At 43.2% G+C, this 12468-nt stretch overlaps 1 protein-coding gene across 1 annotated transcript; it reads left to right on the forward strand.

Annotated features, from left to right (window-relative positions):
* Window positions 1-318: 318 nt before the first annotated feature.
* On the forward strand, window positions 319-2677 carry TLNRD1 (talin rod domain containing 1). The gene has a single exon (XM_005148736.2). The coding sequence runs from the start codon at window positions 835-837 to the stop codon at window positions 1900-1902; it is 1068 nt and encodes a 355-aa protein (XP_005148793.1). The 5' UTR covers window positions 319-834; the 3' UTR covers window positions 1903-2677.
* The last annotated feature ends 9791 nt before the right edge of the window (window positions 2678-12468 follow it).

Here is a 12468-nt window from a genome sequence, read left to right on the forward strand (position 1 = left end):
GCGAGCTCGCAGCGGCCGCGTGAATGACCGAGGCAGGAAGGAGTGAGGCAGCGGCAAAGGAAGGGGAACGGATCCCTCCCCCCCCAGCACCCGGATCCGGTGGATCTCTTTTTGTGCTTTTCTCCTCTCTTTTTCTGTCCCCCCCCCGGTCCGGCTCCCCCCGGCCCGGCTCCCCCCTCCGGCCCCTCTCCTCCTCCCCTCAGCTCCTGCTCCCCGCTCCGGCCCGCAGCGGGGCTGTGGCGTTCGGGGCGGGCCACACCCTCCGCGGCGCTTCCTGCGAGCCGGCGGCGCGGGGCCGCGGCGGGCGCCGGGGGCGGCACATGGTGCGCAGCCGCCACCGCCCCTCGGCCCTGCGAGCTGCGCCCGGCCCGCGCTGCCGCCCGGGGGAGCCGGGGCACGGTAACGACTCGGAGGGGTGAGCCCCGAGCACTGAGGGGTTCCGGCCCGTGAGGGGAACTTTGGGCAGGAGGTGGTGGAAGGGAGCCGAGCCGACGTGCGGGAGGGGAGCAGGAGAGAAAAGAAGGAAAAATACAGTGTTTTTTTAGCTGAACGATGCCGGAGCGGGGCCCCGGGGCTCCCGGCGAGCTCCGACCCGCCGCGGGAGCGCCCTAGGAGCGGAGGCTGGCGCCCGAGCGGGGCGGGCGCCCCGGCGGAGCTCGCTCCCCGCAGCAGCGGCGGCCCCGGCGCCCAGAGCCCCCTCTTGCCTCCCGGCGATTAATGGAATGATGTTGCGGAAAAGGCAGAGCGATCCTGCCGGGCTCAGTCGGGACTGCGCGGGCGGCAGAGGCGGCGGCAGCGGGGTAGCGAGCGGCATGCGAGTGCCCCCCCGGCGCGATGGCTAGCGGCGGCTCGGGCAAGTCCAGCAGCGAGGTGTCCGGCGGCGGCATCCCCAGCAGCGGTTCCCTGCAGAGGAAGAAGCTCGTCTCCATCTGCGACCACTGCAAGATCAAGATGCAACTGGTGGCCGATCTGCTGCTGCTGTCGAGCGAGACCAGGCCGGTGAACACTGAGAGCCTGTCTGTCTTTGGTGAGTCCTTCGAGAAGTGCAGGGACACGATCATCGCCAGGACCAAAGGACTCTCCATCTTGACCCACGACGTCCAGAGCCAGCTCAATATGGGACGCTTCGGGGAGGTGGGGGAAAGCTTGATGGAAATGGGGGAGCTGGTGGTCTCCCTGACTGAGTGCTCTGCCCATGCTGCCTACCTGGCTGCAGTGGAGACTCCGGGGGCCCAGCCTGCCATGCCTGGCTTGGTGGATCGCTACAAGGTGACCCGATGTAGGCATGAGGTGGAGCACGGCTGTGGGGTCTTGAAGACCACCCCTTTGGCAGATATGAGCCCTCAGCTCCTGCTGGAGGTTTCTCAGAACATGTCCAAGAACTTGAAATTCCTGACAGACGCCTGCGTGCTGGCCAGTGAGAAATCCAAGGATAAATTTGCTAAGGAGCAGTTCAAACTCAGTGTCAAATGTATGAGCACCAGCGCCTCAGCTCTCTTGGCATGCGTCAAGGAGGTCAAGACTTCACCCAGCGAGCTGACCAGGAACCGGTGCGTCTTGTTCAGTGGACCTTTGGTGCAGTCTGTCTACGCTCTGGTGGGCTTTGCCACTGAGCCCCAGTTTTTGGGTAAAGCTGCCACCATTAATCCAGAGGGCAAAGCTGTGCAAACTGCCATCTTAGGAGGAGCCATGAGTGTGGTATCCGCTTGTGTGCTCCTGACCCAATGCCTCAGGGATATAGCCCAACACCCCGAAAGTAGCACCAAAATGAGCGATTACAGGGAAAGGTTGAGGAACTCCGCTTGCGCCGTCTCGGATGGTTGCAACCTGTTATCTCAGGCACTAAGAGAAAGATCTTCACCCAGGACTTTACCGCCAGTGAACTCCAATTCTGTGAATTAACCCCCACATCTTCTGTTTAGATCCCAGTCATTGCTAAAGGAAAATAATATCCCACCTCCTCACCCCTTTTTTTGTATACCAAAGAATTTGCTTGGATGAGCCCAATCCTTTGATTTCATGTGGTGAAGAAGCAGAACATATTCAGACTATGCGTACTAATAAAGGTAGTTGGTTTGGGCTTCTTATTCTACTTTAAAGTCCAGCAAGAAGTATCTGCAGATGAAATTGTCCTTTAATTCCCAAGGTCTTCACACCAATAGTAATAACAGCTGTTTAAAAAGTATTTTCTATTTGGGGAGGTGGGGGTGTCTTAAAAACTAAAAAAGAAAAAAAAAAGCTTTAATCGCGCTGGGTGCGGTTTTTAAAGTTTGTCTTGTCTCGTCTTCCAAAATTTCCCCTCTAAATTTTACTGTTTGTGCAGGAAAAAGGTTACCTCAGTTCTCACTCATTTAAAAGAGAAATGATTAAAACCCCACCACCACATAGAGGATGGATGTAGCTACTATTTTGTTTGTTTTTGTTTTGTATGACTTTTTTTATTTTGCATCAAGTGTTAGGTTAGAAGTGCATTTGGTGTGTAGGAGTGGAAGGACTGGAGGTTGTGATTATGTTTTCCATGTGTTGATTTCCAAACTGGGGGAAAAGCTACTGTGAGTGTTTAAACAAACAAATTACACTATAACAAAAAGTGATTTTTAATTTTTTTTCCAATGTCAGTTTTTATCTTGCATGTACTGGAGTATTTATTTCATCTATTAAAATGTTATGTTTCTCAGATGTCTTCCCGTGAATCTCTTAATACTTGAATAATTGAACAGCCAGGCCTGTTTGCATTGTATGTCATTTCCCCCAGGGAATGGGTGGTACAAATGTAACTGTAGTTGTAGACAGCAGCATAGAGGCTTCAATTCAGTTCTTTTATTTTCATAAATACTGTCCCTCCCCCAGTACCACCCTCCTCCTTCTCCTCTGGCCGCCTTTGACAGAGATAGTCTAGTTGTATTTATGGGAAGCTGGACAGTGCTGCAGGCTTTGGGATTGCCCTGTCTGCTTGCTGCAGCAGGGCACCGGCTGGTGGTGTCTCTATCAGCATTCTGCGTTATCTTGTGAGAAGGTTTTGTGTTTCAACTCTTGCAGATGTTGTGGGCCATGTGTGTTAAGCCTGCGAGTTTTCATGTTAACTTAGTTCTTGAAGAGCTTGACCCTGCTGGATAGCCCTGCTTGTTCTGCGTGTCTGCTTAGGACTGGGGAAGTTTGCCGAAGCAGACCCTTTGGTTCTGCAGAGGTTTGTGTTGGAGCTCCTAGGTGTGGATGTCTGTCAAAGTAGTTTGAGTTTGATGACAGAGACAGTGGGAAAAGTTAGCTTTCCAGGCCAAGGCCACCTCCATTTGAATTCTCTGGGAATGTTGAGTGGACCTTGGAGTACATGGTTCCTATAATTGCAAATGATGGCTTTTTTCAGCGTAGTCTTTGTTGACCTGTGGAATCTGTTGCCTTCTATATGTTCCATGAAAAGTAAATAGAAGAGCAAGTCTTCTGGCAAGGAGGCTTTGTTTGTCTGCCCAGCTCCATTGCATAATTGGATTATTTTTTATAAATCTGCAGATTGTTCAATGTTGAACGCTCTTGGAGAATGTACATTTAAAATGTTATAATGGTTTAAACCTTCACTGTAGAAACATTGTCCTGTTTAATCCTTTGAAGAAGCAAACCTTTTGGGTTTGGATATGGAACAGTCCTGGAATAGCAAAAGGAGTTCCTTGCACATGATGCTTTTACTTAATTTCAAAGGGGAGTCAAACTGCATAGTGGACAAAGCTTAGTCTTCAGGGGTAGAAAAAAATAATCAATTGATTTTAAGTGTAAAGGACCCCAGTGCTAGGTTTTGTTTATTTTTAAATGAGATTTTTCTGACTTCAGTAAATTGCATGATTAGGACTTTTTGTGAAAAATTCAACCCAAGCTGCATTGCTCTGGGGTATGACATTCTCATGATGTTGTCTCTGATGGAGTGTGTGCCTGGCAGTACATGCTGCAGAGGCTTGGAGGTCCATGTCTGTGTAGTGGAGAACCATTCTCCCTATTTTTTCATACATAAGTACATACACATACTGTCCTACCTTTGACTTAGATGCCTCCACCTCAGAGGTGCTCCATATGTGTGTGTGGACACGTTTTCGCATCTGGATGGCAGAAACAGCTGTAGGATTCTGGAGGGATTTGTAGGAGGCCAAGGACATCTACAGGGAGGTCCTGTGCCTCTGAAGTGTTTGTGGTTGTCCGCTCAACTACCCTTTGTATCTCCCTCCCTTGTCGCATGTCCCTGTGGGAGCCGAGATACCGTCCCAATCTAGCCGTCCTTCTTTTCCGCAGTTGCACTGAGGGGAAGGAGGAAAAGGGGACTGCAGCAAATGTAAAGCTTTCAGGATGTACTATCTTCTGTGGCTGCAGACAGGAGGTGCGGAACTGGCTCCACCCTTCCTTTGCATAGATCCTGGATGGTGCAGAACTTTCGTGTGGGACGTGTGGAGGCGCAGGGCAGTGCTCGCTGGGGAGGGGACCGGTGCTAGGGCGGCATCCTTCAGCTCTAGGTCTTTTAAGTTACCATGACCTACATTGAAGGCCTGCTTCCAGATATAAACCAGAGGATTCTGAAGGGCAGCTCTGCAGCGCGTCTGACAAAAAAAGTCATGTCCCACTGGCTCTTTTGATGTTTCTACTTAATTTTTGGTGCTGGTGAACTAATTAGATTCGTTTTGATTCATTTATACATTATTGAGGTTGTATGGGTCACAGTGCAGCCTCCTTACTACCTCTGCATGTGAAAGACAATATATTATTAATGGTGGTAGCGCCAATTTCTGTTGTGGTAAAATTTTGTTTTAAGTGGTTTAGTGCAGTTTTTGTCTTAACAAGGATACTTCAGATTCTTCCCCCCTTCTAATTACGTTTTAAAGTGAACTACGTACATACATATTAAATAAGTATGTATCTTTTCCCTTTTTTGACATTGAAAGAAAGCAAACTGTTTGGGATCTCCCTTTGTTTTTGAGGAGTGTGGGTTTTGAGGGCAGGGGGTGTTCAGTTTTATAAAATCAAACGTGAACTGTAGCTAGGCCATGATTTTAACTAGCAGGCTGATGGAAAAAATATACACAAATGGTAAATTCACCAAAGGCACTTACTGTAACATTTTAAAATAACAGTAATTTTAACACTTCAAAACGTTCAATCATTCCTTTCCAGAATAGAACTCACACAAAGGGAGCCCTGCATTCCCTGGCCTTAGCTCAAGAGAGTATCTGTCAAAATCTGTGCCATTTGTATAATAAGCACAGCAAAGTTCAGGAAAAAAAAAGCTTTTGATGCAAACAAATACAACTATTTTATGGACTCTGAGTAAATAATTAACGGGAAGAAGCCTGTATATACGTATGAATGCTATGGGATTTTCTGAGTTGAGAGTGTGGTTCCACTGCTAAGTGTGAACATCATAGATATATTTTAAATGCTGTAGTGCCACATTTGCAAAGAGTTAATGTACATTGTGATGATTTATTTTGTAATGTATTCCTAGAGAATATTAATTTCAATGTAAGACATTATTTCAGTAGGTGTATTCATGTTTATTCACTTTGTACTCTCTGGGACAGAAAAAATACATAATAGATTAGTTTTCAGGGTGCAGTTGCTGGCCACATTGAGGTCAGTGATGATCACTTAGTGTCATACTTCAGGCTCTCATTGCCAAAATACTTATACCATGTAGGTCAACAGGTAGTGTAACTATTTCAACATAGGTTCAGAAAAGCATGAGACGTGTTTTCTGATCTGAAACTGTGGTGATTTTGAGAAAACTTGGTATTTTAGGATGTTTATATCTCATATGTCATAGATCTACTCTAACAGTGTGTTTAATAAAGGGGTTAACCTATTTCTAAACACATGATGCAATGCATATTTGTAGCCAAAAATAACACAGTCCCCACCAAAAGAGAATTAAGCTTATTTTTTAAATGTAAGAATTATTTTAACAGGGAAGAGGTTGTCACTTTTGTGTTGTCTGTGAATTTGGTATTACCTTTTGGTTGCGGCTTCATCATAGTGAAGTTCATTGTAGATCTAATACAGCAGCTGAATCTCTTGAGTTTAGGATCAGAGCAATGTGTTTTCTGATTCTAAAAAAAAAAAATAAGTTCTGCAAGACAACCAGTAAACTAGCATCAAAATGCAATTGAAAAACAAGCACATTACTAAAGGGAACTTGCAAATGTTATTTTTCAAAGCTAAGAAAAAAAAAAAGACCATGGGTCAGATAATTCCCTTCACTTTTTACCACAGGAAATGATCAAAGTAGCAGAAAATCTGCTCTTTTTGGCCAAACTTCTGTCAGAGACAGAAGGGGTCTAGCCAACACATGGTGTATGCAGCCTTGCAGCAAGAGGGGATGTGGCTGATGGGAAAGGAGGTGGAACCAGAGGGAAATCTGTAGGGTAGTACATCCTATTAAACCCACAGGAATTTTCCTTTTCTAGATGAAATGGTCTGATCTAGTAAAGCAAATCTCAAACAACGAAACCTTTCTTTCTGGGCTGTTAAGATGCTTGTGAGAGAAGGTGCTAGGAGGGGCATAGGACCACTGGGGATGCTCAGCATTGAGTGGCTGCATTGCTGTAGGGAACAGAAAACTTCAAGTTGCCCTGATATATATAAGTACAGGCAGAACTGTGTACCTGCTGCAGTACAAACTGCCGCAACAGTTTGGTGGGAATGAAGGGGTTGGCTTTTAATGGGTTTTTTCCTTTTTTTTTGGTGGTTTTTTTTTCCCTATTAGGCACTATCTAGATTCTACAAGCAGAAGCAGATGGCAGGGACCGGTACATTTTACTTCTTTGTTCTTGCTGCGTGTGAAAGGTGCCAGATGGGCAATGATAAAGATAGAAATTCTCTTCCTGTAGCTGAGGGACAGCAAAAATGCAGAGCTTCAAGGCTGCCCTGTCCTCAGAGATTAGGTTAACATGACAATATTTGTTTTTTTGGGAGGCACACTGGTTTCACTCTTTGACTTTACCCAAGAAACTGACAGTAAACCCCAGTGGCAACTTGACAAGGGCATCAAGACCATTACAGTATTTCACACAGGCCACCAAACCACCACCAGGTTTCATTCATGCACAAACAAGCAAAAAAGTATACAGAGTAGGAATGAAGTGCAGGGCCAAATCCTTCATGTGAATAACTTGGAAAATTAAATACTGTATCCTCTGAGAGGTGTATATTTACTTGTGAATTATGAATTATAGAAATTTTTATATAGGAGTAGTTCGAAGGTGTATTAACATAATTAGCAGCAGTATTCTGAACTATTTTCTTAATGAAGATGGACATCTGTGGACAGGCAGGGCCTCATCCATGACTCAATGAAGTCTGTGTAATTAAATATTAATGTTTTCCCCAAGTGATATTAAAATGTTAGGGGGTCATTTTGTGTTGCAAAGCAAGGAGTTATATATTGATTTTCATTAATCTGGATCTTTTCCTGGAACTGGTTTTATTGCACTAGAGTCCTTTGAACCTGTTTTGTTTTTTTAAAACCACACAGTGTATGATGCTATATTCTGACCAAGTCAAAAGCAGCATTTCAGGATTAGTGCAGAGATTCCTGGGGTCTCTTGGCAGCTCACCAGGTTCTTGTTCCTGTTCTAACTTAATTTTTTATAATTTCCTTTTATGTTAATAAAGGCTTCTTGTGGCTGTAAAAGTTGAAGTTGTCTTACTCCATAGACTCCTGGTTCTTATGTAGATACTATTTAGATTATTTAGAAGTCCTGCTGGTTGCCAGATGGAGCTCTTTTGGGTTTTGTGTTAAATACTTGGAAAGCTAAATAGCTTGACTTTCCCCTCCTTCCCTCCCTTCCTCCCCCAACAAAATAAATAAATACTTGAAAAAATGATTACTAACAAGTTGCTCAACTTCAGTTTTAAAATCAATTAGTTTGAGGTGAAATGACTGCAAGTATGAGATGCATCAGAGTAGGAGAAGTTTGATGGGGTTTGACTTACCTACCACGACTTTAGACTCAACAGTTTTTCTCCAGGTTCATTTGGGCAGCAGGAACTTGAACTTCAGTTTGAGGACAGTGAATCCTGAAAAGCATAGAACACAGCCTTGCAACTTGCAGTAGCATTTCTTGCAGGGTCTGAACTTCAGATGGAAACCCCAAGATGGTCTTAGGCTGCAGTGGCTGTTAGGATTGCTGGAAATAACTCACAGGGTGTGGTTCAGTGGTATGCTGGGATGTCGCGAGCTGCTGTATCCCTGAATTAGTTTAACCAGCCTTTGGATAACTGGGAGTCTCTGCGGTAGCTTCTGTGTTTCCCACTGCCTTGGTCTGGACATTTAGGTGAAGCAGTGAGGAGGAGATATTTGGTACCAGGTTCTCCATCACCAGCATGCTGCTCTGTTTACAAATCATGACTGGCATCGTGAGCCCATACAGGTACTAGGGTGGACTCACCATGGGATGGTTTGAAACAGCTTTTATTCCCTTGATCTTTGGGGTGTGTCACTCTTGAGCCCGTTCAGTCAGTTGAGTTCACAGGGGCTGTGTTAGTGTGTGGAGTATCAGCAGCAGAGCTGGGCCAGGTCTGATTGGCCTTTGGATTTTAGCAATTGTGAGGCTTTGTTTGGTTGATAGGTAAATTGCTGAGGTCTAGGAATGCTTCTTAAAAGAGCAGAGCCTGTTAGGCACTGTGGTGCTGATGAACTGAGGGACCTTCTGTGCCATATTCAGTGTATATAAAGTGTTCCTCCAGCTCATGCAAACTGTGCTTGGAAACACTGTGAGTCAGTGTCCCACTGATCATAATTATTTTGTCGTCAATAACCAATGGTCAAGACAGTAATTTTGGCCTCCAGGGTTATGGTTTTAAAGTACAGAGGAAAAAAATTATCAATTCCTAGTATTTTTTTTCACTATCTATTTATTTTGTCTGGTTTACATTAAATATAGGAAGTCTGTTGAATTGATAGGCATGCTGTTCAGGTGTACTTTGGCCTGTTTGCTTTCTGAACATGCATACAATGGGGAAAAATAAGAGTCAGGTAGATCTGTATGTGCATTGTGACAGATTATAGGCCCTGTAGCGGTTCTGAATTGTCATGCAGTTAAATCTCTGTTCTTATTTAAATGCTTGAAATTTAGTCAATGTTTAAAAATTTACTTTATGTTTAAAAAATTACTATGGAATCAATCTGTTCTGGCAATGTTAGATTCATAGTTCAAAAAGTTTATCCCCTTTTATCATCTTAAAGTAGCAATTGGCCTGAAATGTCTCAGTCTCTGGGTCTGTCTTAAAAAAGAAACAAAAAGGAAATTAAGGCCTGTATTTCAGTTTTAATATTTTTGAGAGGTTTAAAGCTAATGGGTCAGCCTATTTTTAAATCACAGAGCATGGAAAAATACTGGGTGTATTCTTTTTGATGCTGAAGTGAGCCATTGTTTCTCTGCTCGTAATTAAAAACTTGCTTTTTAGAAACTGGGATTGGTTCTAGGCATTGCGAGAAAATCTGTGAGTGAAGCTATCTGCATGAAATTTCCTTAATACAGACTTTAGGCATGAGCTCATTCAGAGTCTGTAATCTTGCCTACTCTTGTGACTGTCATATTAGAGCAGTTTGTCCCAACAGCCTGTAAATGGAGCTGGTAGCATCTGAACAGGCTGAAGGGCAGCTGTTGAAGTGAGTGGTACAAGCTCCAGAGACATGAGTACTATCTTTGAAACATCACAGCTATGCGCTGCTGGCTGAGGCACTGCAGGATGTAATAGTCCTGAGGAGTTACAGTGAAATACAGGGCTGAAAAAAGCTATGAGCAAGGGAGGTTTGTTTCACAATGTGGGCACAATTTATGGTTTTCAAGGGGTGGGGTAATAATTATTTGGTCAGAACTGTAAGAGTATTTAGGGGCTTAATTCCCATTGATTTTCAGTGGGAGCTATATGTCTAGATGTTTTGTGGACCTGGTCATTTGTGATGAACTTTGAATGCCTGTGGGTTTAGGATTAATTATAGAATGTTGTGGTAGAGTTTTACTGTAACTCTGTAAAGCTAGAAAATTTGCAGCTGAATTATGAACATGGGCCATAATTCTGTTCTTGCCATCCTGACCTTTGTATGTGAGTTAAAAGCTCTTGTTACCCTTGCCTATGCCCTGGCTGACAAGCAGCCAGAAGCCCAGCTCTATCTCATTTGTCTCTTCTGCTTGCCAGGTGCCAGCATCGTGCATCTTACCTTCATATCAGAATCACAGATTTCACCTCCTTCCTTCCACTCTCTGCTCTTGGTGTGACACCCAGATGTGGCACAGAGCTCCCTTTGTACTGTGTTCATGTTATCCTCAACAGGCCATACAGATAGACAGCTCATACTAATTGAGGTCCAGACTGCATTAGGAACATACCTATTCTCTTTGTATGCAGGTTCCAACTACCTCAATATCACATACGTCCTTTCAAAACAGGTCTTGAAGAGTTGCCTGTAATCCATATTTGTGGAACTCTTTCACACACAGCTCATCAAAGGGCTCTAATGAGATTCAGAAGAAAGGGTGATATGACTTCAGGTATTTATGAGATGTTTTTTAGTTAGGGAGGGTGGTGGGTGAGCTGGATACTATGAGACATAGGTTAGTGTTGAGCTTAAATTTGTAGCAGCTCTAGGTGCCCATTTCCCAATGGAGTAGCATTTGGGCTTTGTGTGGCATTTTCTGTCTCTTAACTATTTTGTTTTGCTAACATTATGTATTCAATTAATCTGCAGTTCTGAAGTTCAGTAACAGAAGTAGCATCTGGATTTACACTGCTCTGTAAAATCTATTTTGATGACTTTCCTATAACTTTTCTAAATTGGACCCTGAAGCTTCTTTTATAATTTCTTATCTTGCCACAAGTTTTTTTCTGTATCAAAATTACCTGCATTTTCTCTCCAGCTGGGGACAAACAAACAAACAAAACCCTGGATAACCTTGGTGTATTTATCCAGTTCCCTGCACATCTGCTTTTATGGACAGCTTCAGGATACTTAGATAAGGAATCACTTTCTTTGAAAAATACTTTTGCTCCTAAATTCCAAAGTTATAGCCTGAAACTGGGGAGCATTTTAGTTTGTATGTGATTAAAACCACATCTGTTCATTGGGGTAGAAGAGCAGAAAATGAATGCTTCTCTGTCTTGGTACATGAGATAACAAAAGGCCAAATGTTTGGTGCACTTACATGATTGTACTGTAGTATACAGAAATGCCAGGCTGCGTCAATATTGCTGTTCTAGGCACTGAGTATCCTTTTGATTATAGGCCCAGCACTTTTCAGTTGCTTGTATTGGGGAAAAAAAAAAGAAAAAGTCTGTTGAAGGCCCCTGTTAGTACATTATAATGTTCTGTATTACGTTTGGTTTTGTTTAAGACAAGAAAGCTCAAATTGGAATTATGTGCCAATTCTTTATAAGATCCCACTCATTTGGCAAAGGAATTGCATTAATTACATCTTGTTTTCTGTACTGTGTCATTTCAGAAGAGAGAGCACATGCTGGGCTTGTAAAGGGATGAAATAATTCACTCACATCTTTGAAGGCTTTGCTGTATTATTCCCTTTTCCTTTGAAAAAAAACTTTCCCTGGATGATAAATACACTTTGCAAATGTACAGTGGTGCTCAGAAGCTTGAGTAAAACAGACTTTTAAAAACTAGTAAACCTATCAGATAGAAAGATAATCAAAAAAGTCAAAGTACTTTTTCAAAGCTTTTCCCCAAAGTATTGTTTTAGGCATAGTTTTACCTGGTTTTGTTGTTACATTCATTTCGTATTATTGTTGGACATTTGCTCCTCTATGAAATGATTTTATGAGTTCGACTGATTTCACTTACAGGAGATGCAGTTTCTGACTGGTCCTGGATCCTTAAGGCTGTGTTCTGTGAGATATTGCATGTCCTTCCTTGTAAGACTTCTTTTTACTGATGTGATCTGGAGTTTGCATGAATCACTCATGTCCAGGGAAAACCATTCCTGTTGAGAGAATAAAGCATAAAGAATGTTCAGACCATGTCTACAGGAAAAGTCTGTAAGATGGACATCTCGTTTTCGGTAACTCTGTCAAACTAGGCCCTCTTCCTCAAGATTATGAATTGGAAATTAATGAGAGTATTTAAGGAGTTTTCAGCTGCCAAAAAACCTGATAACTTACATGATGTGTGAAAGCCTTCCTTCATATTTTGCTTTTGTTTGTGTCTATCTGGTCTGTCTAAAAATAAGTTTAAATGTATTTTTATACCAAAAAAATTGCAGTTTTTTTCAGCATGGTAAAAGGAAAGTCTGTTTTGGTTTTCAGAAGTGAACTGCAAACCGATCAATATCCCTTTTGCTCATTAGATGCTGTGTAACTAAGTTATCCCGCTGCTTATTGCACTCTAAAATGCCTTTTACTGTTGATGTGCATTGACATCCTACAGTTTCATTTTAGAAAAGTGCTCAGCTTATGTGCTTCAGTCGTATTGACAGTATATAAATT

This window comes from Melopsittacus undulatus, chromosome 9 (genome assembly GCF_012275295.1).
Source record: "Melopsittacus undulatus isolate bMelUnd1 chromosome 9, bMelUnd1.mat.Z, whole genome shotgun sequence".
NCBI classification, from domain to species: Eukaryota; Metazoa; Chordata; class Aves; order Psittaciformes; family Psittaculidae; genus Melopsittacus; species Melopsittacus undulatus.

Coding starts and splice junctions, on each gene's coding strand:
- TLNRD1 (XM_005148736.2), top strand. CDS start 835: ATGGCTAGCGGCGGCTCGGGCAAGTCCAGCAGCGAGGTGTCCGGCGGC.